The sequence below is a fragment of the Saimiri boliviensis genome, chromosome 5, assembly GCF_048565385.1.
Source record: "Saimiri boliviensis isolate mSaiBol1 chromosome 5, mSaiBol1.pri, whole genome shotgun sequence".
In the NCBI taxonomy this organism is placed as follows: Eukaryota; Metazoa; Chordata; class Mammalia; order Primates; family Cebidae; genus Saimiri; species Saimiri boliviensis.
In genome coordinates, this window is record NC_133453.1 from 142,881,837 (window position 1) to 142,906,129 (window position 24,293).

General features: G+C 36.3%; 1 protein-coding gene across 7 annotated transcripts in view; it reads left to right on the top strand.

Annotated features, from left to right (window-relative positions):
- The window catches only part of LRRC28 (leucine rich repeat containing 28), a 133,938-nt gene that overhangs the window by 23,033 nt on the left and 86,612 nt on the right, over nucleotides 1-24,293 (top strand). For all 7 annotated transcript variants that reach the window (XR_005582317.2, XR_012517858.1, XR_012517859.1 and 4 more), the window contains 2 exons: nucleotides 5,919-5,956; nucleotides 6,474-6,611. Coding sequence is in view for 4 of the 7 variants with exons in the window: in XM_074400088.1 (XP_074256189.1) it covers nucleotides 5,919-5,956; nucleotides 6,474-6,611 (176 nt within the window). In the remaining 3 variants the exon portion in view is untranslated. The remainder of the gene's footprint in view (nucleotides 1-5,918; nucleotides 5,957-6,473; nucleotides 6,612-24,293) is intronic.

A 24,293-nucleotide genomic window follows, 5' to 3' on the forward strand; every position in this document is an offset into this window, starting at 1 on the left:
CTGGGATTACAGGCATGAGCCACCATATCCAGCTGATTTTTATATTTTTTAGTAGAGATGGGGTTTGGTTCTTGAACTCCTGACCTTGTGATCTGCCTGCCTCAGCCTCCCAAAATGCTGGGATTACAGGCATCAGCCACTGTGCCTGGCCCAGATATTTATTTATATGCCTTGTTCCTGGCCCTTGCTTATGGAACTCTTAAATGTTTGTTTGACTGTTTAATGTTGCCCTGAAGTCACTAAGACTCTTCATTTTCTTTTCAGTCTTTTATTTCCTATGTGTTTCAGTTTGGACAAATCGTATTCTCAGTGTTAATAGTAATATTTTCTTCTTTAACATCTAATGTACTATACTAACCCCATTCAGTCAAGTTTTCTCTTTGGTTATTGATTTTTTTTTTTTTTTTTAATTTTAAGACACAGGGTGTTACTCTGTCACCTAGGCTGCAGTGCAGTGGCAGTATAGCTCATTGCAGCCTTGAACTCCTGGGCTCAAGGGATCCTCCCATCTCAGCCTCCCAAGTAGCTAGAACTACAGGCATGCATCACTATGCCCAGCTAAAATTTTAAATTTTTTCATAGCATGGAGTCTTGCTATGTTGCCCAGGCTGGTTTTTCCTGTGTGTGTGTTTTTTTGAGTCGGGGTCTTACACTGTTACCCAGGAGTCACACCGGAATGCAGTGATGCAATCATGGCTCACTGTAACCTCAAACTCCCGGGCTCAAGTGGTCCTCCTGCCTCAGCCTCCCAAAGCTCTGGGATTATAGGAGTGAGCCACTGTGCCCAGCCTGTTAATGTATTTATGATCCTTGGAAGTTCTCTTTATTCTTATTTATATCTTACGGTTCTTAAAATGTTCATATTTTCATTTAAATAGCTGAATATACTTATTACAGCTATTGTAATGTCCTGTTTGCTAATTCTGTCATATGTGTCATACTGGTACTATTTGTACTGACTGGTTTTTTTCCTGGTTATGGGTCATGTTTTCCTGATTCTTGGCATATCTAATACTTTTTGATTGGATGATGGACCTTATAAATTTTGCATTTTTGAGAGTCTAAATTTTATTGTCTCTTTTTATTTTCTGGCATGCAGCTATTTGCAGTTTATTTTGATCCTTTTATGGCCTATTTTTATGCTTTGTTAGAATAGGCATGTAGGTTAGCTCTATTACTAAGGCATGAACTTTCTAGGGTCTCCGAATACCTGAAATGATTAACAAGGATTTGGCACACTTGCTCAGAACTCAAATGTCTCTCAACCCTGTGTGAGCTTTGCAGACTGTTTAGTTGATTGATTTTCAGCTGCTTTTTGCCTGGAGTTCCTCTTATTTTTCTTCTATTATTTTTTGAGATGGGAGTCTCATTATATTGCTCAGGCTGGTCTTGAATTCTTTGCCTCAAGTGATCCTCCTGCTTTAGCCTCCCAAGTATCTGGGGTTACGGGTATGACCCACTGCACCCTGCTGGAGTTTCTCTTATGTGTGTTTGTTTTAGAATTCAGCTATGAATAAGGCCAAGGGATTACTTATTTAAATTTTTGGAGGTTTTTTTTTTTTAAATTATTTTGTAGTAGTAGTTCTCTTTTCTTCAGAACTTTACCCGACAACTTCCAGTTGCCTGAGGTTCCCTGACCTCTGATATATGTCTCCATAACTCAGTGAGACTTATGTACTTTGGAATCTCCTTCCTGTTCTGCAGTTCAGAATTTGCCTCTAAAAAGAAAGCTAGGGAGATTATGTGGCTTACTTCCTTTCTCTTAGGGAATGTAGTCTTAGTTGCCTTTGTTAATGTCTGAAAATAATTGTTTCGTGTACAGTCATGCACAGCATAATGATGTTTTGGTCGGCGACACACCACATGTATAATAATGGTCCCATAAGATTATAATGCTATGTTTTTGCTATACCTTTTCTATGTTTACATGTTTAGATGCACAAATACATTTTGTATCAGTTGTCTGACTGTGTTACAGTTGTCACATATACAGATAAATGTACAGTAACATGCTGTCCAGATTTGCAGCCTAAAAGCAGTAGACTACACCTTCTAGCCTAGGTGTGTAGTAGGCTATACCATCTAGGTTTGTGTAAGAACACCCAGTGATGTTTGCACAACAAGGAAATCACATAATGACACTTTTTTTAGACTATATCCCAGCCATTAATTGGCACACGACTGTATTTCATCTGGTTTTCTTGTTGTTTATAACAGTTGGGTAAATCTTGTTTACTCCATTGCTTTTATTCGTCCTGACTAAAAGTAGAAGTCCTGTTCCTTTAATTAAAAAAAATTTTAATAGCTTTTTTATTTAGGAACAATTTTATATTTACAGGAAAGTTATAAACATAGTATATTCTGATATACCCCTTACCCAGTGTGTCCTGTTGTTAGCATCTCAGAATTCTATGGTACATTTGTTAAAACTAAGAAACTGACTTTGGAATATTCCTATTAAGTAAACTTCTATATTTAACATTCTTTAAAAAAGCTGCCAAGCCATTTTCCAAAGTGGGTATACCCCAAAGTGGCATTCCCACAAACAATGAATGAGAGTCCCTGCATTATTTGAGTAGAAGAGGAACATAATAAAAACATTGAAACATCAACATTTCAACTACTCTGAAATTACCAAAATTAAGTAAAGGGAAGTGACTTATATTTGGAAGTTCTATGCCTGTGATTACAAATGACTCATAATGACAACAATAACAAGTACACTTACTTAACTCTTACTAGGAGCCAAGCAGTATTCTAAGAGCTTTACATTTATTAATTCATTTAGTCCCTACAACATCATAGATTAGGAGAGAGAGCAGTTTAGTAATTTCTCCATAGTCACATGGCTGTTAGGGTACAGGCATTGTGGCTTCAGAGCCCCCTGTCTGATCCCCTGAACCAGTAATGGTTCCTAATTGGTTATACATGAGGATCATTTTGAGTTGAGAAGATGTTTCACTTGCTACAGGATAATCTTGGGCACCAGTAAGACCCCCGGTGATTCTAATGTGCCATCAGAATTGGCAACACTCTGTACTATTTTTTTAAAGACACATTTATTCAGCGTCATGATGAGACTACCACATTTAACAATCAGCATGGGTGAAAAAAAAAAAAAAACTACATTAAAACCCTTTGTTGGACTGCTTTACACTTTGCACAGAACAGAAACTAAAATAACCTGTTACAAAATTAGTCACAAATACAGTCCTCAAACTTTTTGCCCACATACGTGTGTGTTTGTCTAAAACAGGCATCCCCAAACTACGACCCGCGGGCCGCATGCAGCCCCCTGAGGCCATTTATCCGGCCCCCCGCTGCGCTTCAGGAAGGGGCACCTCTTTCATTGGTGGTCAGTGAGAGGAGCACATTATGTGGCGGCCCTCCAGTGGTCTGAGGGACAGTGAACTGGCCCCCTGTGTAAAAAGTTTGGGGACGCCTGGTCTAAAACATGTCTTCTTTGTAGCAGCTAGGCCCTGCCACCACTGCACTTGGCTGAGTTCACAAAATTGTTGTAACCTGTAGCTTCACTGCCATTTCTCTGGCTCTCCTCTCCTGCTGAGCGTTGTTTTCTGACAGTAATTAAAATCTTCTGACACTGCCATAGCTACTGCTGCTACTGAAACTGCCATAGTCACTTTGATTTCATGGTTTGGTAAAGTATTGGCCTCTGCCACCATAGGAGCCAGAGCTTCTGCCACCGAAGTTTTCTCCCTTTGCGGGTTTAAAATTCGAAGACTGACTGTTGTAACTGTCAAAATCATTGTAGCTTCCACTACATCCAGAATTGCTTCTATCATTACCAAATCGATTGTAGCCATCCCCACTGCCATCATATCCACCATCACCATGGCTGCCACCAAAGCCACCATGACTGCTGAAGTTTCCATCGTGACCAAAGTTGTCATTCCCATCAAAACCACCTCCATGAACACCACCAAAATTTCCCGAACCATTTCAACCTCTTGGCTGGAGGAAGCACTGGCCATCTCTTGCTTTGACAGGGCTTTCCTAACTTCATAGTTGTGGCCATTCACATTATAGTATTTCTGAATGACAGTTTTATCCACGGAGTCATGGTCATCAAAGGTTGCAAAGTCAAAGCCCCTTTTCTTGCCACTGCCTCGATCAGTCATGATCTCCATCACTTCAGTTTTTCCATACAATTAAAAATAATGTCTTAAGTGATGTTCTTTAGTGTCTTCTTTAATGTCACCAACAAATATCTTTTGCACAGTTAAGTGAATACCTGGTCTTTGAGAATCTTCTCTTGAGACAGCAGTCTTTGATTCCACAACTCTTCATTCACCTGTGTGGCCTTGCATTCATGGCTGCTTCCACTTCCTCCACAGTGGCACAGCAACAAGCCCAAAGCCCCTGGTGTGCTTGGTGTTGGATCTCTCATGATCACACAGTCTGTGAGCGTTCCCCATTGCTCAGAATGGCTTCTCGGGCTCTCATTGATTGTTTCAAAGCTCAAGCCTCCAGTGAAGAGCTTCCATAGCTGTTTGGGCTCTTCAGGAGACCAACATAGACATGATGGCAGTGGGAGGACAGACTTTAACGATGCTTCCTTGGCAGCCTCAATGGGCAGCCACTGTGTACTATTTTATAGAGCATCTTCAATGTATGTAGATAAATTTAATGTTTTAAAGTCTATTTGAAAAATTCTAATGATAATAGTGGGTACTTCATGTTTTGATTTGGACATTTTAAGGTCTTTTTTTAATAGCTAGAACTTGAATGGAGGCAAGTATTTTGTTGAAAAAAATTTTTAAACCAGTTTTCTGTTTTGATTTGGGTATTCTTTCCTAAAATTAATGTTTAAAGAGTATTGATTTTAAAATGTATAATCATTTCATTTACATAGAGCAAGGAATGAAATATATCACAGAGTAAATGGTGGACTTATTTAAATTGTGTTATACCCAGCAGGTTAGATGACCTTCTACAAAATTAATTTAATTCAACATAAAATAATCTTTATGAAATTATTAGTATTCTTTCTTATTTTGTGTTTATTGACATATTAACATTCAATATTAGATTTTTAAGAATGCAGAAGAAAACTAAATTCTATTTTAAAATACTTTATATTTATTTTTTAAATACAGTAAATAAGACCATAGGTTTGAAAATAAAGTTTACTAAAATCTAGTTCTCTTGTCTCTTAATCAGTGATATAAATTATTTTCTTAAATTATTGCTGTATGAGCTCCAGCAGTCACTTGTTTTGCTGTGGTTACTGATTGCAGGATGTCTCCACCAGAGTGTGCTAAAGACATTGTAGTGGGAAAAGTGTTACTTAGGCTTCCTAGACTTCTCAGCCTCTGTGAAAAAGAAAATTTTTAAGAGAACCAGTTCATTTCTTGTTAGAAAATTTCTTTTGCCATGAAATAAATTCTGTACCTTGACATTGAATATTTCTACAGACACTGTAAATGATGAGTGTTTAATCTCTCTGCTGTTGGTTCTCTGTATGCATGCTAGCTAGAAGTATCTTATTTTGTGAAGTTATTTTATACAAATGAAAAGTTCATTTTTCTTTACACAGTAGATGTTGATTTTTCTTCACACAAGTGTATTTTTAAAAACCTGAAGAAAATGAACTGGAAAAACTAGTAATTTGTGTTATGAAGTTAAAAAAAACCTTATAGTTTATTCATTATGTATGCTTTTATTTTAAAATAACTAAATCAGTAAATATATTTAATATTTGCAATTCTGATACAAAATATTATTCTCAAAGTATTATTAGCTGTGATAGCCATGTATTGTATGTTGATGCATTAGAGTAGGGTGTGAAAGTTGTGGCCTATTTATATTTGATAAATTTCTAAGTGAGCATTTTATAAACTGATCTGGCAAGAGTACCTAATGATAATGGCTATTTTTTTTTTATTTTTCCTTCCTAGATACCTACACTCAAATAACATAGTTGTGGTACCAGAAGGTATGTTTACTTAGAATTTTTAGGTAGAAGATAATATAATTTAAGCTTTGCTTTATAATAGAACAAATTTTAATTTTAAGACACCCTTATTAGTTTAAAAACTTTTTTTTCTAATAAGTTCATTTAAGAACTGTAGTTAAATAAATAAGTCTTAAATGGTTAGGTATGCTATTATTAGATAAATGGTTAGGTATACTATGTAGATAATAACGTAAATTCTAAATTTAGTAAATCCAGTTAAGAATTCTGGTCAGTTAAAAAAGTCCCTGTGTATCATTTCTTGAATTATTTTAGTTTTAATGTTTTTATTTGTACTGTATTTTTAGTTATACTTTATCTTGAGGTAGAAGTATTTATCACTTTTATAAACTTAGTTTGACCTGTGTTTTTAGTATTTTGTGAGCAGCTGATACAAAGCTGTTAAGTAGTAAAATATTTTAACTTGGAATACTTGCATTAAAGATTTGATGTAATACTTGAGTCAAATTCATTTTGCCTTCTCCTTTTCTCTTTGAAGCCATTGGGTCCCTTGTAAAACTCCAATGTCTGGATCTTAGTGACAATGCCTTAGAAATTGTTTGCCCAGAAATTGGTCGTCTGCGAGCTTTACGTCATCTTCGATTGGCTAATAACCAGCTGCAATTCCTACCTCCAGGTAATCATAATCTATAGCACACAATAGTTTCTTATCTATTAGAAGTCTATATTTATGTATGTTTCTCACTGTATGGCTAGGCAGTAGGCTGTAGATGTATTTGTACGTAGTTGATTGTTCATTTGTTTGAAAATGAAAGCAAGGAATGTTGGTGAAATATTACTGAGTCTTTTTTCTGATGCAAATAGAAGAAGGTAACATTTATATTTTAGATAGGGCTATAATTACTACAGTCGTGCATTGCAATCAATATCGCTTTTAATTGCTGCTCTGGCAAAATATTTGTACAAAGAGCTGCTTCAGTTCTGAATTTCACATAAGAGAATTTAGGTGAGCTTTGCATGATGTAATTATTTTACTATCCAAAAGTCAGATACATACAATGTTTTCTTTCTCATTCTCCAGTGAGGTAGCTAATGTACATTAACTTTTTTTTTCTTTTCTTTTCTTTTTTTTAAACAGAGTCTTGCTCTGTTGCTTAGGCTGGAGTGCAGTGGTGTGATCTCAGCTCACTGCAGCCTCCGTCTCCTGGGTTCAAGCAATTCTTATGCCTCAACCTCCTAAGTAGCTGGGACTACAGGCGCGTCACACCACACCCAGCTAATTTTTGTAATTTTAGTAGAGACAGGGTTTTGCTATGTTGGCCAGGCTGGTCTCAAGTGATCTACCTGCCTCGGCCTCCCAAAGTGCTGGGATTACAGGTGTGAGCCACCACACCTGACCTAATGTACGTTAACTTTGATTTTAAAAGGAATCATGCTAAAATTTAGTGGAACCATTTAAATTTGAACCTTAGGATTGTCAGTTCTTACTGCTGAACATGTAAGTAGATTATGATGTACTTTATAGATAGGTAGTACTACAATCTTGTATTTTATTGATAGCCACCATTAAACCCTTTGATTTCTTGGGAGGAGCATCCAGAGACCTTGCTTTGTGAATCCACATATTTGCAAATTCCACTGTCATATATGATTTCCCATATTAAAAAAGATGATAGATAATTAAATTAAAAAATGTATGCTTCAGGTATTATATTAAAGTTACTGTGTATTCAAGAATGAGCAGAGAGAGATACAGATGTTAATGTGTCTGATATTATATTTACTCTTTCAGGAACACCAACCAGCCTTTTAGTGTATCTAAGTGAAATATGTGACTCAAACAAAATTGCAAATTACTACCTGTCATAGAACTTCAGGGTTACATGAGAATGTTAAAAACTATGCATGTTAAACCCATGAATGAAAAAGTCTATGCTATTTCTTTGTGATTGTACAAATACTTTCTGCAAAGTTTTTTCAAATACAAAAACTTTTAAATTAAACTAACGGATTAATTTTTAGACTTTATGTTCTGGCCTTAATATATAGATTAAATACTCTGTATAAAAATGGCACTAGTCAGGCCAGGTGCAGTGGTGTATGCCTGTAATCCTGGCACTTTGGGAGGTTGAGGTGTGTGGATCATTTGCACTCAGGAGTTTGAGACCAGCCTGGCTAACATGATGAAACCCCATCTCTACCAAAAATACAAAAATTAGCCAGATGTGGTGGTATGCGCCTGTAGTCTCAGCTACTTAGGGGGCTGAGGCAGGAGAATTGCTTGGATCTTGGAGACGGAGGTTGCAGTGAGCCGAGATCACACTACTGCTCTCCATCCTGGTGACAAGAGTGAGACTCTGCCTCAAAAGCAAAAACAAAAAAATGGCACTGGTCAGCAGTGACTGTGTTTTAAAAAAATTTTTTTTACTCTTATATGATGAATGTCTTATTTTTTCTAACGTTAATATAAAAATTTTTAACACAAAATAGAAATATGTTATTTCCTTTGAGTTTACTGTATATTATCAGGCCAATGGTGTTTCATCATTCCAGCTTTCATCAAATTTGTACTTTCGGATCCCCAGAAAATGAGATACTCTTTTGAAGATCGCTTAGAAAATGTATCAGTAAAGACAATACTTTAGATTTTCCTAACATTTTCATACATGAAACTTATATAAGATATATTATACAACCAAATTGCATGAATATAATGCTGTATTTATGAACTTTGTTTTAACATACCTTTAAAGAATATGCAAAAAGTACAATTCTGCTGGGCATGGTAGTTCATATCTGTAATCCCACCACTTTGGGAAGCTGAGGCAAGAGGATCACTTGAAGCCAGGAGTTTGAGACTAGCCAGGGCAACATAGTGATGCCTTATCTCTATTAAAAATCAACAACAACAACAACAACAAAATTAGCCACAGGTGGTGACACATGCCTTAGTCCTAACCACTTGGGAGGCTGAGGCAGGAGAGTAGCTTGAGCCCAGGAGATCAAGGCTGCAGTAAACTGTTGATTGTAGTATTGCATTCCATCCTGGACAACCGAGTTTAAGACTCTGTCCCCACCCCCACCACCCCCCCACAAAAAACAATTCTGTGATAACATTATTCTGTGTGTTGTAATATTCTTTTCCTGTAATATAAAAACATGATGTGGTAGCATATGGTCATTTCCTTCCATTATATATTCTTACAGGTTAAGGATTTACTTCTAATACCACTGACTGCTTCCAAATAACCAGTGAAGGGTATATGTTTCCTGACCACTTCCATATAATTAATTTATATTTCACCTGTTACACAGTAAATTTGAGCCATATACTTGTGATTTTATTTTCCTAGCTTGGTTTCTATTTGTGTTTGCTTTTGCTTGTTTTGAATAAAATTATATACATTACTAGTTAATACATTTTGGATAGGAACTTTTGATTGAGGCATGTATATAGGCTTTATTTTTTCTTGACCACCGTGAGTAGCAGTGAACTAGGTCTTACTAATGATTTGATTCACCTTATACATCTCATGAGGTGATTTCAGATGGTATGATATAAGTATGTAAGGGGCTAAGTATACATCCCTTAAATGTTGGATTATGTTTGGAGACATACTACAGGAGAGTATTCTAAATGTGGGAAAGACATGCGAGGGTCTGTGATGTTGTCCTTATTTGATAACAGTAGGTACCAGTTGATACCTTTTTGGTAAGCCCCTTCTCCATAGTCCATGCCATTATATGCAGATTTGTCACATGTTATATTCTCTTAAAATACTTAACATTTTACCATGTTTCTTTGTTGTTATTGAAAGACTTTTGAATATAATTTTATATCCAATATTTAAAATTTTCCCATTAGTTTTCAAAGTGGTTATGCCATTTTACCCTGTTAGTGATAAGTGAGAGGTGCATTTACTCCACATTCATGCCAACATTTGGTGTTGTCTATTTGTTTTTTTAGCCACCGTAGTGGGTGTGAAGTAGTATTGCATTTTTTAAAAAATTTTATTTAATTTTCACGTGTCTCACTCGACTAATGTTGTTTAGCACCTTCTCATGTATTTATGGGCTATTCCAAATCTTTTTGAATTACAGGAGATATCCTCCTGCTTTAAAGACCCACTGCCAGCAGGGTCAGTGGCTGAGGAATTCTTTTTGCTCTCCTGTTTGGCTTCTGGCTTTCTGTGCCTTGAGAGCTCTTTCAGCCCTACTGCTCCATCGTTGGCCTGTAAAGGTTGACTATCATTGCCCTGTACTCTGTGAAGGTGGGTCTTGCCTCTGAGAAGTTTCTCTTGGCTTTTCTGTTATCGCCTGTCCTCCAAGTTTTTCCTTGCTGGAAGCCTAGGGTACACTGAGGAGATTATTTCAGCTCTCGCTCTCTTTTCTTACCCTCATTTTTGGTAAAGGTTGGTGGGACAAAGTGTATGTGTTTGTGTGTGTGTGTGTGTCTGTTGAGCAGAGGGATTTATTAATAGCACAGTCTTTCTGTACCTACGGATCCTCTGGGTTCTACAGGAGTATGTCCACATATGGTTTCTCTTTAACCCTTTTCTGTGACAGATTTCTCTTCCCACCTCTATTTCAGTCAGGGGTGATAGAAGCTGAGGATCTTTTCTCTTTTAAAATGTACTTCTCACTCTTTGGAGTTGATTTAGATATCCCCAAGTCCTCGGTCTCTGATGGGTTTTTATTCAGCTTGTTTTAGGGTGAGAGTGATGATCTCTTGGAGTTTCCATTTTCAAATTGGAATTAAGTCCCCCTTCTTCCCAACTGGCTTCCACAATTTGTTTTTGGTTCCTCGTTGCCTCTTTTCTATTTTTGGATTACTTGAGTATGTTTTAGTGTTCCATTTAATTTCCTCCATTGGCTTTTCTCTAGGTTTACAATATGCTCCCTTAACTTATTACATTTAGACTATTGTACCATTTCATGTTAATAGTATGCATTTATATATTGTTATGCATATTTTACAATAATATACTTCCTTTTACTCTCCTTTTGTAACTACTGTGTCATATATTTTATTTCAATATATGTTGTAAATGCCGTAAGATAGTTATTTTTGCATGTCTTTAAAATATTTTTTAAAAAATTTACCTGAATATTCACCATTTTCTGTGCTTTTCATTCTTTTTTTTTCTTAAGAGTCACAGTCTCTATGTATTGCCCAAGCTGATCTCAATCTCCTGGCCTCCTAAATCACTGAGATTACAGGTGGGTGTGAGCCACTGCACCTGCCCATTTTTTCCTCTAGATCTAGTTTCCATCTGTCATTTCTCTTCAGCCTGAAGTACTTCCTTTAGTATTTGTTTTAGTGCCATTCTACTTGCAGTGGACTATCTCAGTTTTTCTTTATGCAAAAATGTTATTTCACTTTCATTTTGGAAGAATATTTTTTCTAGAAATAAAATTCTGAATTGACAAGATTTTTTTCTTTGAGCACTTTAAGGAAGATCTTCCATTGTCTCCTGGCCACCATTGTTTCTGATGAGAAGTCAGCCGTAATTTGTATCGTTGTACCCTGTGTCTTTTTCTATGGCTGCATTAAGATTCTCTCTTTAACCTTTATCTTTTCTCTTTATCTTTGGCGTTAGCAGTTTGCATATGATGTGTCTTGATAGAGGATTTTTTACATTTATCCTTCTTGGGGTTTTCTTTATTTCCAAATTGGCAAGTTTCCTCTTGTTATTTCTTCAAATATTTTTCTGTTCCGCGTTTCATCTCTTTCTGGAGCTCCTCTGGTTACACACATTAGATAATTTGGTATTCTTCTACAGGTCACTGAACTTTTTTTTTTTTTAATTTAATCTTTTTTGCCCTTATCTCAAGATCAGAAGATGTCTGTTGATCTGACTTCAACTTAATGTTTCTTTTATGCTCTCCAGTATGCTAACTTTTATGCTTCTCTTTCTTAATCCATTCAGGCTGCTGTAAACAAATACTATAAATGGGGTATCTTATAAACAACAGAAAGGTATTGCTGAATTCTGGAGGCTGGGAGGTCCAAGATCAAGGTGCCAGCAGATTTAGTATCTGGAGAGGGCTTATTTTCTGATTCATAAATGACACATTTTCACCATGTTCTCATGTGGTAGAATGGGGCAAGGCAACTCTCTGAAGCATCTTTTGTAAGGGCACTAATTCCACTCATGAGGATTTCACCTTTAGGACCTCCCAAAGGCCCCACCTCCTGATATCATTGCATTGGTGACCAGATTTCAACATATGCATTTAGAGGTGAGGACACAAACATTGAGGTCATAGCACCCTCTTTACCTTCTCACAGCCTTTCATCTTTGGTGCCCTGTGTCTTCCAGGTGCTTCACTTGCCCCCAACTCTGATCTTTGCCTCTTCAGTTCTGTGAGACTGGAGCTGTTTAGGTTCCACTTACCTGTGCTGTGGCCCAAAATATGCCCCATGGCAGAAATTCAGGTCCAACATGGGGCTCGCCTCTTGTGTTCCCTAGATTTTAAGGATTGCCTGTCCATTGCTTGAAAACACTTGCTTCATATGTTTTTAAGTAGGTTATTGTGTGTTAGTGGAAGGCACATTTGGTATCAGTTACGCTGTCATGTCTGGAAGTAGAAGTCCTATTAGATGTCCTTTAACTTGTCATCTGATTGTTTCCCCGCATTCTTTCATATCTATGTTTTTTGTTGTTGCTGCTGTTAAGCATGTAACGCTTAAAACATTTATGTATTGCTTTTCCTTATACCTGGCATCAAAACTGTAACATTATTTGTCATAGAATATATTTAAACAAAACTAATTTTCTTCCAATGACATTTTGTAATTTGATTATATAAAGTTATGTAATCTATTATGAAGAGAATTACTATGTACCTACAAATAAAGGATTATTGGGGAAAGGCTTCCATCAGTGTAGGGGCCCCTTTCTGAACACCACAAAGTTCAATGATGTTTGAGGAGACGGAAAGAATAGCCAATCTTTGATAGTCGAAAGAAACCTAACACCTTTGTGATTTGCTGTAAATACTCTGAATTACCGTGAGAGAAGGTTATAGTAACAACAAAAAGTAGCCAGCAGTCAGAAAAAATGTTGCTTACATCTGGCATATAAATCAGCCTATTTTAAAAAAATACTTTTATCCTCGAAAAGTTGTTTTGCATACCAAGAAGGGAAAGATTTTTAGCCCAAGTTAAAAGCATGAATCTGTTGTGTTTTAATGGCTGAAAGTATGCACAGACAGAAATGTGTACCTCATATAACTAGCGTATGTTGTTCCTAAAACTCAGGCTTCAAGTGTAGCCAAATTTATTCTCATTTTTTTCTTAAAATTTATGTTTTCTCCAGTTGAACCTCTGTAGCTTTATAGGCATGGAATTTTGTATCCTTTCTTAGATCTGTCCCATTGCCACCTGAATTGTTGTGAAACCTCTGTGCTTACTGGTCTCATGTGGAGGTGAGGAGTGGATCAGCCTTTTTCTTACAGAGGACATAAAAACAACCAGGGCATGGTCCCTCTAGGGCTTCCACTGTTGCTTACTACCTTGTTTGTTGAGAGTGTATTGGCACAGGCTGCAGTGATTTTTCAGAGGTGCTGATCCCACCTTGTAGTCACAAGCCTGGGACCAGGAGCTCCATATTTGAATTCCCTGTGTTACAGTTTCTAGGAATGACAGGTGGCCCAGGAACATTGAGTTAGCCCTCGTTTCATTATCATTTCCATTTTGCCTACATACTGTGTGATCAATTCAAAAGGAGAACAGAGCAGCTCTCATTTTGAATTCTCAAAACACGAAGTGTGTTATTGTGCCTCCTGTCCCCAGATATTCAAGGCTCTTCACCCCATATTACCCTCCTTATGCAGATACCATGGTAATTTTGGGTGATTTACTCTTCTGGGAGACTCAGCTTTTCACTGATTACACATCAGTCTGGCAAAATAACTAGCTAGCACTTCTCTCACTAAAAAAGAATCTAAAAAATTAATCTCTGGCAGAGCATCCTTCTGGTGTCACCGGGCTATATATGTGTGGTCAGCAATATATGTAAATAGATTTTCTCTATTTTGTGCGGTTATCTGCCTGACTGGGGGGGACTTACTATTTCATCTGCTTAACGAAATAATACTTACTGCTGCAAAGTATACCATGCTATGTACTAGAGAAAGTGGGCACCAAGGAGAACAAAATCTGGACCCAGACTTCAAGGGAGCTTATAATATTTTATTGTCTAATATTTAAACTGCATGCAGTACTTCCAAAGAAGAGATTAGACGGAGAGGAGAAAGAAGCACTGAGTGTCATATTGTAGCTAGTGATCATCTTGGTACACAGGGCCGAGAGCTTCAGATACCCATTTTGACAACTAATGTGTGGAGGGATAAAATCTAACAATCTGCCTCGGTTTGCTAGATGACCACTGAATAAATGAATAAATTATCTACCAGATACAAAAAGAATTAGCCAGGTATGGTGGTGGGCACCTGTAATCCCAGGTACTTAGGAGGCTGAGGCAGGAGAGCCGCTTAAACCCAGGAAGCAGAGGTTATAGTGAGCTGAGATGACACCATTACACTCCAGCCTGGGCAACAAGAGCAGACCTCCATCCCCCAAAAATTAAAAAATTATCTACCAGAGCCCTAAACTCATATTCAGAACTTGTTCTTTCAGTAATTTCATTTTTTATTTTATTTTTTTTAGGGACAGGATCTCACTCTGTCACCCAGGCTGGAGTGCAGTAGAGTAATCATAGCTCACTGCAGCCTTGACCTCCTAGGCTCAAGGCATTCTCCTGTCTCAGCCTCCTGAGTAGCTAGGACTATAGGCATGCACCACCCTGCCTGACTAATTTTCTTTTCTTTTTATTTTTATTTTTGGTAGACGTGGGGTCTTGCTTTGTTGCCCAGGATGGTCTCAAACTCCTGGACTCAAGTGATCCTCTTGCTTTGGCCTCCCTAAATGCTGGGTTAAAGGTGTGTGCCATTATGCCTGGCCCTCAATGACTTTTATAGACCTAAAGTTACCTTATTAATTGTAACTTTGTAACAGATATAGTACTTTATTAGTAAAATAACTTTATAGTATAATTAAATATACATATATTAACTTTATAATAACAGATTTTTAATTTAGATTTTTATATAAAATTATGGTATAACAGATAAGATAAAACAGATATTCAGGAAAATATGTTTACTATAGATAAACTATCAACTATTGTAAAACTTACAAATGGAGTTAAGGCTTTTAAATATTATTTACAAACTTCTACAAGCTTTGAAAATTTGGCAAAACCTTAGGATAAAAATGGCTGTTAAAATTATTCTAAAAGAAAAAAGTTTTCCGGACCATGTATCCTTCTCAGTGTCAAATAAATACAGAAAATACTCCTTTTTAGGAAAGGTGTAATGCGAAATGGTGGGAAACTTGCCAGATGTCTAAAAAACAAAAGTTCATTACAGCAATACTTTAAAAAAAGGCAAAAGAAGAAAAGTTGGTTGCTCAGACTTGGAAAGCCTCTACCATCAATCATGCTTACTACCTAAGGCACATTGAGCTCCTTTCCAGGGCCTGTTCCTTTGTGAAAAGATTTAAAAGCAACTAACCCCATAACCCAAGTGATCGCGATTCACTTCACACACAGTACTTCTTATAGAATTAATTCATGACAGCATGGTGTATTATAGGCTTGGCGCTGTGTGGAAGCAGTGATGACAGCACTGAGGTCAGTTAAGGAGGGCAGGTGTGATGTGTGAGGACTAAGCTGGTGGGAGGGTGGTATGCAGGAGCAAATGGTTTGGTGTGGGTATTTTCCACTGTAATGTGTCCATCTCATAATCTGTCATTCACACTGCTTCCAGGATTCTCTCTCAAATACAGATTTGACCAGCTATTTCCCGGGTAAAACCCTTCATTTAAATAAATGGCTGAAAATGTTGTGGTTGCATGATAGCAGCTTATAGTGAGTTCCTAACAATTTGTTTATGATGAATACCAGGAATTGAGGACATTTTTAAAAACCTGATAAATATAGAAGTGTTTTTAGTCTCCTCAAGTGAATTTTCTTGAGAAGATGTGTTTTATTAGACCTAACCTATTAATGAGACTTCAGAGATCTAATTGTGAGATGGAGTCTGGCTCTGTCCCACAGGCTGTAGTGCAGAGGCTTGATCTTGGTTCACTGCAACCTCTGCCTCACAGGCTGAAGTGCTTCTCCTGCCTCAGCCTTTCAAGTAGCCGGTATTACAGGTATGTGCCACCATGCCTGGCTGATGTTTATATTTTTAGTAGAGATGGGCTGGTCTCGAACTCCTTACCTCAGACAATCTGCCTGCCTCGGCCTCCCTAAGTGCTGGGAACTCAGGAGTGAGCCATCATGCCTGGCCTTGTTATTTTTGTATCTAAATCAGCCTACAATATTTTAGCGGTGGCATGGAGTAATTCCTACCATACCTTTTGCTATCTTGGCAAAATATGGTTTAATATTTTGTTTTTACTAAAGAACTTTCAAGTTTTAAAATATGTGAATAGTGGTTTGATGTATTACATTTATTAACTAAACTTTGGCAAAAGTAGGTTTTAGATATTACGTTAACAAAGATAGTATGTTCATGTATAATTATTTTACAGTTATGGCTGATTTTTCTACCTTAATTTCAATATATTGAAATGATGCAGTTGATTTTTCTACCTTGATTTCAAGATACTGTTTTGTGACATCATCAGAAAATTATGATTCCATGTAAATTGTTAAGAAAAATTAATATAGTATATCTACATGTATTATATACATGGATTTAATATAGATTTCAAATGTAGTTATATATAATATAGAGACCAAATAAGCATTTTTTAAAAGTTAATATATTTAATATGCAAAATGTTTTATTTTTCACTTATTTGAACATGCTGTTGCTTTACTTCATCTGTAATTACATTTTAACTTGTTAAAGATTTTAATTTAAATCAGATTGCTGTTCTGCTAGTAAGTTTAGAGTTAAAAATTGCTTTAGTGAGTGAAAAGCTTTATGACTTGCCAAGGGTTGATGTAAGAGAAGTAATTTTTACAATGTTGTTTGACATTGTTTGTTTTGAACCCCCCATTCAATGTGCATAGTAGTTGTTTAATCCTTTTTATTAATCCTTTTATTAAAAGTCGACATTTTAAGCAGATACTTTGATGTTTCTGAGAAGTTTTGGTTTTCACTGCATTTTTGTAGGTAGTTAGAAAACATGAAGTCAAAACTGGTTGTGGAAGTGAGGAAGGGCTTGAAAAATGAATATCTTTATATGCTTATAATAAATATCACTAGTTGATTATATGTCTGATCTACTTCTTAGCTGGATCTGCTGACATCTCTACTCCTGACATAATTGGAAGGAGAATTAAAGTCTGGCAGAGCTGTTTTGATGACTTTTTTAAATTTCAGAAGTTTGACATTCTTCACTTTAGTGTGAATTTACATACTAGTATTAGTGACTAATTTTTTTTTAATAACATGTTTTACAGAAGTCATACTATTTTCTTAGGTGTTTAGGTTCTAACATGATTCCATTTTTTAAAATGAGATGGTTTTTACTGTAATTTCATAGTCATTATCCTGAGATGTCAAAATAATTGAAAAGTATGTTGAAAAATGCTGGAAGATAAATATGGATGTTTATAGTAATACGAAGTCTTAGAATTTTTCTTTATCCATTTTTACCTAGTTTTAAAATATAAATGCATAGTTTTATGAAGGAGAGAACAAGTCTCATATATGAGATTAAAGTTTTAATTATTAAAATATTCAATTGAGTAATCAAAGAATTCTTATAATTTTCTGTTTACAGACTGAAAATAATGTTTAATCTAAAGCAGAACAAACGTACATTGGAAAATATTTTTTAAAGTATGCACAGTAGACCAGGCACCGTGTCTTGTGCCTGTAATCCCAGCACTTTGGGAGGCCAAGGCGGGCAGATCACTTGAGGTCAGGAGTTTAAGACCAGCCTGGCTAACATGGTGAACCCCGTCTCTACTAAAAATACAAAAATTAGCCAGACGTGATGGTGCACGCCTGTAATGCCAGCCCTTCAATAAGCTGAGGCATGAGAATTCCTTGAACCCAAGAGGTAGAGGCTGCAGTGACCCAAGATTGTGCCAGTGCACTCTAGCCTGGGTGACAGAGTGACACTCTGTCAAAATAAAATAAAAGCGTGCACAAATATGCATATTGTTATATATGTCCTGAACCAAAATTAGGATTTCTGTGGTGCTATTCTTCTATTACCTGATATCACTAGGAGACTGAATAATACATGTTCAAGATTTAGTACTGTGATGTAATTTTTCTGTACAGCCGAGTACATAACCTGTGAAAGAAGAATTACCATTACTGTTTTATATGCACAGGGTGTTTTCTTGCAGTATTTGTATCCATCAAAGGAGCGGCTCTTGTTCAGAGATGGAAGTCCCATAACTCGTTCTCTTTAAGTGAGAAGATCCAATAGCATAGTTGAATATGTATTTTACATAGACCAAATCCCTACATTATTTCAGTTATTTAGCAATCTAAGAGTCAAATATTTGTATTGTTTTTAAGTGAGTGTTATATTAAATATAGACTGTGGAATACTACTGATTTTTAAGTAAAAGGGAAAAGTGAACATTTTAACATTTTTCTTTTGAGGCTCTTAACATCGACTTTATAAATCATAGTTAATAATTTTATCTATTCTGTACTTCTTAGTTTTTTTTCTAAAATACCAACCACCATATCTATTTGAATATTCTTGGTTTGCTTATGATATCCTGTGAAATCGCTTTTGAACTTTATAGATAAAGCTATTGAAGTTTCCCACAACTGGAATTCCACACATCTTTAAGTACTAACCTTCAATAAAGCAAAAGCCTATAAAATTATTGTTACTTGATCCCTCTGTGTCTCCATTTTCTCATCCAGTGTGGTAGGTAAATTTTTACTTGATGGATTCTGGTATTCATCCTAATCCTACCAGTAAAACTCAAGATTTTAAAATTTATACTAGGTCTAGCAGGTTTGATTTTATGGAAGACTTAAAAGGATGCCTTTGAAAATTTGCTTCTGCTGCTAAAAGAGATGACATAATAGGATGTGAGAGTTTACATATTACCGGTGTTTGTTTCCTAGGTGTAGTTTAAATTTCTAACTACTTCTAAATCAGAAACGTGTAAAATTATGATACATAATGGTATAGCAGGAAAGAGAATCTTGATTTCCTTATCCCCAGGACATTATATATACTGATTTACAATGTGTATTCTATACATCACTTTTTTCCCTAAATGCCCTTTTAAATGCCATCTAAATAATATCTTGTTAAACTTTATTACACTGTCAATAATTTTGTTCTTGATATGAGTTAATAATTTTTTAAGCTATTGGTTTTTTAATAGCTTTGTTGAAGTACAGTTAACATACTATAAAATTCATCATTTTACATGTATAATTGATTAACTTGATTCAATGTCCACAGTTTAGGAACCCTCATTACAGTCTAGTTTTAGTATACTACCTTCGTTGCAAAAGGTTCCTAGTGCCTGGTTATTGCTAGCCTATGTTCTTACCGGCAACCAACCACTGATCTTGCTTTTTGTCTTTCCAGAAATTTCATGTAAATGTGTATAATCTCATGTTTTAGTAGCTTGTTTCTTTTATTGCTTAGTAATGTTTTATTGTGTGGCTGTGCCATATTTGGTTTATTCAGCAGTTGTTTATTTAGGCTGTGTCCAGTTTGGGCTCTTAGGAGTAAGGTTGCTGTGAACATTTGTGTACAGGCTGTTTGTGGGCATATGTTTTCCTTTTTCTTGGATAAATACCTAGGAGTAGAATTGATGGATATATTTTTAACTTTGAAAGAAACTGCCAAACTGTTTTCCAAAGTGGCTCTACCATTTTACATTCCCACTAGCAATGTATGAGGGTTCCAGTTTCTCATCCTTGCTAACATTTGGTATCTTTAGTCTTTTTTATTGTAGCTATTCTAGTTGCTGTATAGTGGCATCTCATTGTGTTTTAAATTTGCATTTCACTAATAACTAAAGACTAAGGACCTTTTCACAGGTTTGTTTGCCATCTCTTTGGCAAATATTAACTATATCTTTTAGCCATTTTAAAATTGAGTTGTTTATTCTTTTATTGTGTTGTAAGAGTTCTTAATGTATACTTGTGTTAATGGATAATTTTGACTAAATAGCTAAGATTGTGACTCCCATACAGATAAAAAAAATTAAAGTGTGGTAAAGCTTTTATTTAACTCACTAATGAGTAAATTGATGAAATGTTATAACCAATTCAAGGAGAATCCCTAGAACAAACACATTTATAGATCAAGAATAGAAAAATGGGCTAGGCGCAGTGGCTCATGCCTGTAATCCTAGCACTTTGGGAGGCCGAGGTGGGTGGATCACTTGAGGTCAGGAGTTCAAGATCAACCTGGCCAACATGGTGAAATCCCATCTCTACTAAAAATACAAAAATTAGCTGGGTGTGGTGTCTTATGCCTATAATCCCAGCTACTCAGGAGGCTGAGGCAGGAGAATCGCTTGAACCCGGGAGGCGGAGGTTAGAGTGAGCCAAGATCATGCCATTGCACTCCAGACTGGAGCACAAGAGCAAAACTCCATCTCAAAAAAAAAAAAAAAAAAGAATATAAATGAATATTCAAATGGAGGCAAAGATGGTTTTTTCCACAGAGCATTATCTCCCCACTGGATGTAATTTATGTGCGTATTTATAAACAAGGATTATTTACATTGCTATCAGTTATTTATAGTTTACAAGATTGCAAAATAAGCTCTCAGAGAATCAGAATCAGAGAACCTGTACAGATATGCTAGAGACCAAGGATTAGAAAACTCTGACCTGTGGACCAAATCTGGCACTTCATCTGATTTAGTAAATGAAGGTTTTTGGAACACAGCCATGCCTATTCGTTTACATTGTCTAGGGCTGCTTTTATGCTACAGTGGCAGAGTTGAATAGTTGTGACAGTGACCATATAGTTTGCAAAACCTAAAATATTTACTAAATAGGCCTTTACAGCAAGTTTGTCAGCCCCTGTAATTGTCTGGATACAAATCATTTATCAGATCTATGATTTGCAAATTTTTTTCTCAGTCTATGGTTTGTGTATTTTTTTTTAATTGGGGTGTTTTTTGAAGAGCAAAATTTATTTTTCCTTTTTCTGGCACTCCATTTATTTTTCTTTCTTTTCTCCTCCCTCCCTCCCTCCCTCCCATCCTTCTTTCTCTCTCAGTTTCTTTCTTTTTCCCCTCTCCTCCCCTACTCTTCCCTCCCCTCCCCAGGGTCTTACTCTGTCCCCTAGGCTGGAATGCAATGGCATGATGTTGCTTCACTGCAACCTCTGCCTCCTGGGTTTAAAGGATTGTTGTGCCTCAGCCTCCCAAGTAGCTGGGATTACAGGTGTGCTGGACTTCAGTGGCATGACCTTGGTTTACTGCAACCTCTGCCTCCTGGGTTTAAGTGATTCTCATGCCTAAGCCTCTCAAGTAGCTGGGATTACAGGTGTGTGCCACCACACCTGGCTCATTTTTTTGTATTTTTAATGGATACGGGTTCACAATGTTGGCCAGGCTGGTCTCAGACATCTGACCTCAAATGATCTAATGATCCACCTACCTCAGCCTCCCAAAGTGCTGGGATTACAGGTGTGAGCCACTGCATCCGGCCTTATATATATTTCTTTATGTATATGGGTAGCAATATTAACAAGGATGAGGGTCCAAAAGACCATTTATTGATCTGTGGAGATCACAACCCTATTCTGTATAATTTCTAATCACTCGGTCTATTTCTTTTATTTTTATTTATTTATATAGAAATACTTAAGATTTTAGCCTTGTTACTCTAATTTTGTTGGGCCTCCACAGCAATGTGCCTCATACCAGCATTATAGGGAGAGAGTTGAGACTGTGTGGCCCACCCCAGTCTTCTGGTCCTGCTCACATATCAGATGAGCTAGGTGTATTTTCCTGTCCTCTAGAGATCATGTAAATACCTATATAAAAGGAGACTAGATGAAGGCATGCCAGCAGCCAGGATGGTTATTGGAAGAGTTCATCTTTCAGGCTTTTTTATAAATATGAATGAGTTTTCTCTCTTGCTAAATGGTAGTAAATATTGTGAACATCTTTTTTTTAGTTACGGTTGACAAGTTTTTCAGGGCTTTTACAGCACTGAAGCTTTGTTTAAGTTTTCTGTAATTTTGAAATTCTGGTATTTAATTACATAAATCATCTATATAAAGATGTAGATTTTCTAGCACATATTTAATTTTTTATTTTTTTACAGAACTAAAGTAAAACAAATGCTACTTTGAAATTAAGAAAATGTTATTAATGTTTGAATTTAACAAAATGTTTATAAGAAAAAAGTATTTCTGATATCGATAAAACTAAAATTCTCCTAACAGCTTCAGGATTCAAGTTTTAGCTTTCCATGAAATATCAGCGTTTGTTTAAAATACTTTAAGGAATGTTAATACCTACTATCTTTTTTTAAAAACCCTGTCATATGCTAGTTAGGGGCCAGTAAAATTTGGAAAGAGGAATATTACTACTTTTCCTCCTATATTTTTCTGTCACTTATAAATTGATTTGAATATAAAAACAGTGGCTTTGTTTTCTTGAAATCCTTCTTTGTGTTTCCCAGTCAAATCTCCTTGAATGTTCAAACTAAGCTCTACGTAAAGTATATTAGTATATCTTTGTAAGAATTGTGGTGGGTAACTTCACATTTCTCCTTCATCACTTAGAAAAAGAGGGCAGTATTTTAATATCAGTCATTGAGAAATTAAGCCTTGATTGGTAGTAGTTCATTTATTTTTAACATCATGATTAAGGCTATTTAGAAGAATACTTTTGTTAAACATTTGGATCTTTCCCTTTATCGTCATTTAATTATTTCTTAGTATTGTGCATTAGGCTAAATTACTTTGGTATCTCTAATTAAAAATTAAATATGTTGTAATGATGTGGCTTTTAGGGAGACTCGCAGGCTGATGATGCTGAGCCACTTCTCTTTGCTGTTGGCCCAGACATTGCCCACTCAGTTTCCTAATTTAGTAACAGAAATAAAATTATGCACGACTGGGCAGGTTTGGTATGCCAGCACGCCGCCAGGAAGCATGGGTTTCTTAAGCAAATGGACCGATGGGGATTTGAGGAAAACACAGATGATGTTACATGAGCTTTGCACTTTGCAAATCCCTAACTATTTAAAGGAGCTCGGCTAACCCGCTGCCACCTAAATAAAGTCAGTTTGGTTTAAATACGCATACACACAAAATGACATATTGTTTTCCTTTTCCAAAATTAAAAATTACCCTTCATATTTGTGTTTTTAATTTCGCATTTTTTGACAGTGCTTAAAAGCTCTCTCTTTCGGGTAAATAATGTATGAAAATTATTGTTAGTTTTGTTAAATGATTTTTATGTATTTGTAATATGCTTCCATATAGCATAATATAAAGGAGTCAATAATACAAATACGTATTGTGCTTCTGTGTGAGGAAATGAAAGAAAGTTCTGACAGGTTTTAAAAGAAGCCTAGTCTTATACCTTGGCTGTGGCACCGGCTTGGCTGGGTGACCTTGGTGCCTATTGTCTGTCCTGTACTGTGTGGGTCATGAGGGTTCTGTGTCACGCTAGCACTTGAGGTTGGTCTGCAGCAGTTTCCTTGCTGAGTGTTTGTGTGTGGGCTGCTTTCCTATCCACTGACACTTTTCCTTCTTGCTGGTGCATCTTGTCTGGCACATCTTTGGTCCTTTTAAGGTCTATTGACTCTGAATTTGGAGAAGAGCCTTGAAGCCCTGAGGATTAGTCTCCTTCTTTTCTCCTTCAAGCCATTATGTATTTATTCAGCCTCTGCCATTTATTGTCAGAATGGGGCCCGCTGTTCACTCTGGTGATCTTTGTTTGATTGCCTTTAAACTGTGTGTAAACACTGGAGGCAGGTAATTCTGAAGCATGTTTTCATGGAGAGAGAGAGTTTATCTCATCTTTTACTAGATTTTGACAGAAATGAACGGTTCCGATACTTGAGACACTGTGAGTCAGATATGGAGAAAGATACAGTGTGCAGGGTCCATATCATGCGTGGAACAAAGTGGATTTAATATTAACTTAAGTTGTCAAATCCCGTGGACTTTAGGACAAGGAAGATTTCCCATCCTGTAAATACCGTTCAAAAGTGTAAATAAGAAGGAATACTAAATATCAAAAAATTCTTAACTGAAGTGGTCAGAACATTACTGATCTATAAAAATAGTTTTAAAAAAGATCTATTCCTCTCCTTTTGAATATCTGAATAAGGCGGATGGATGCCCAGTCCTAGCATGAGA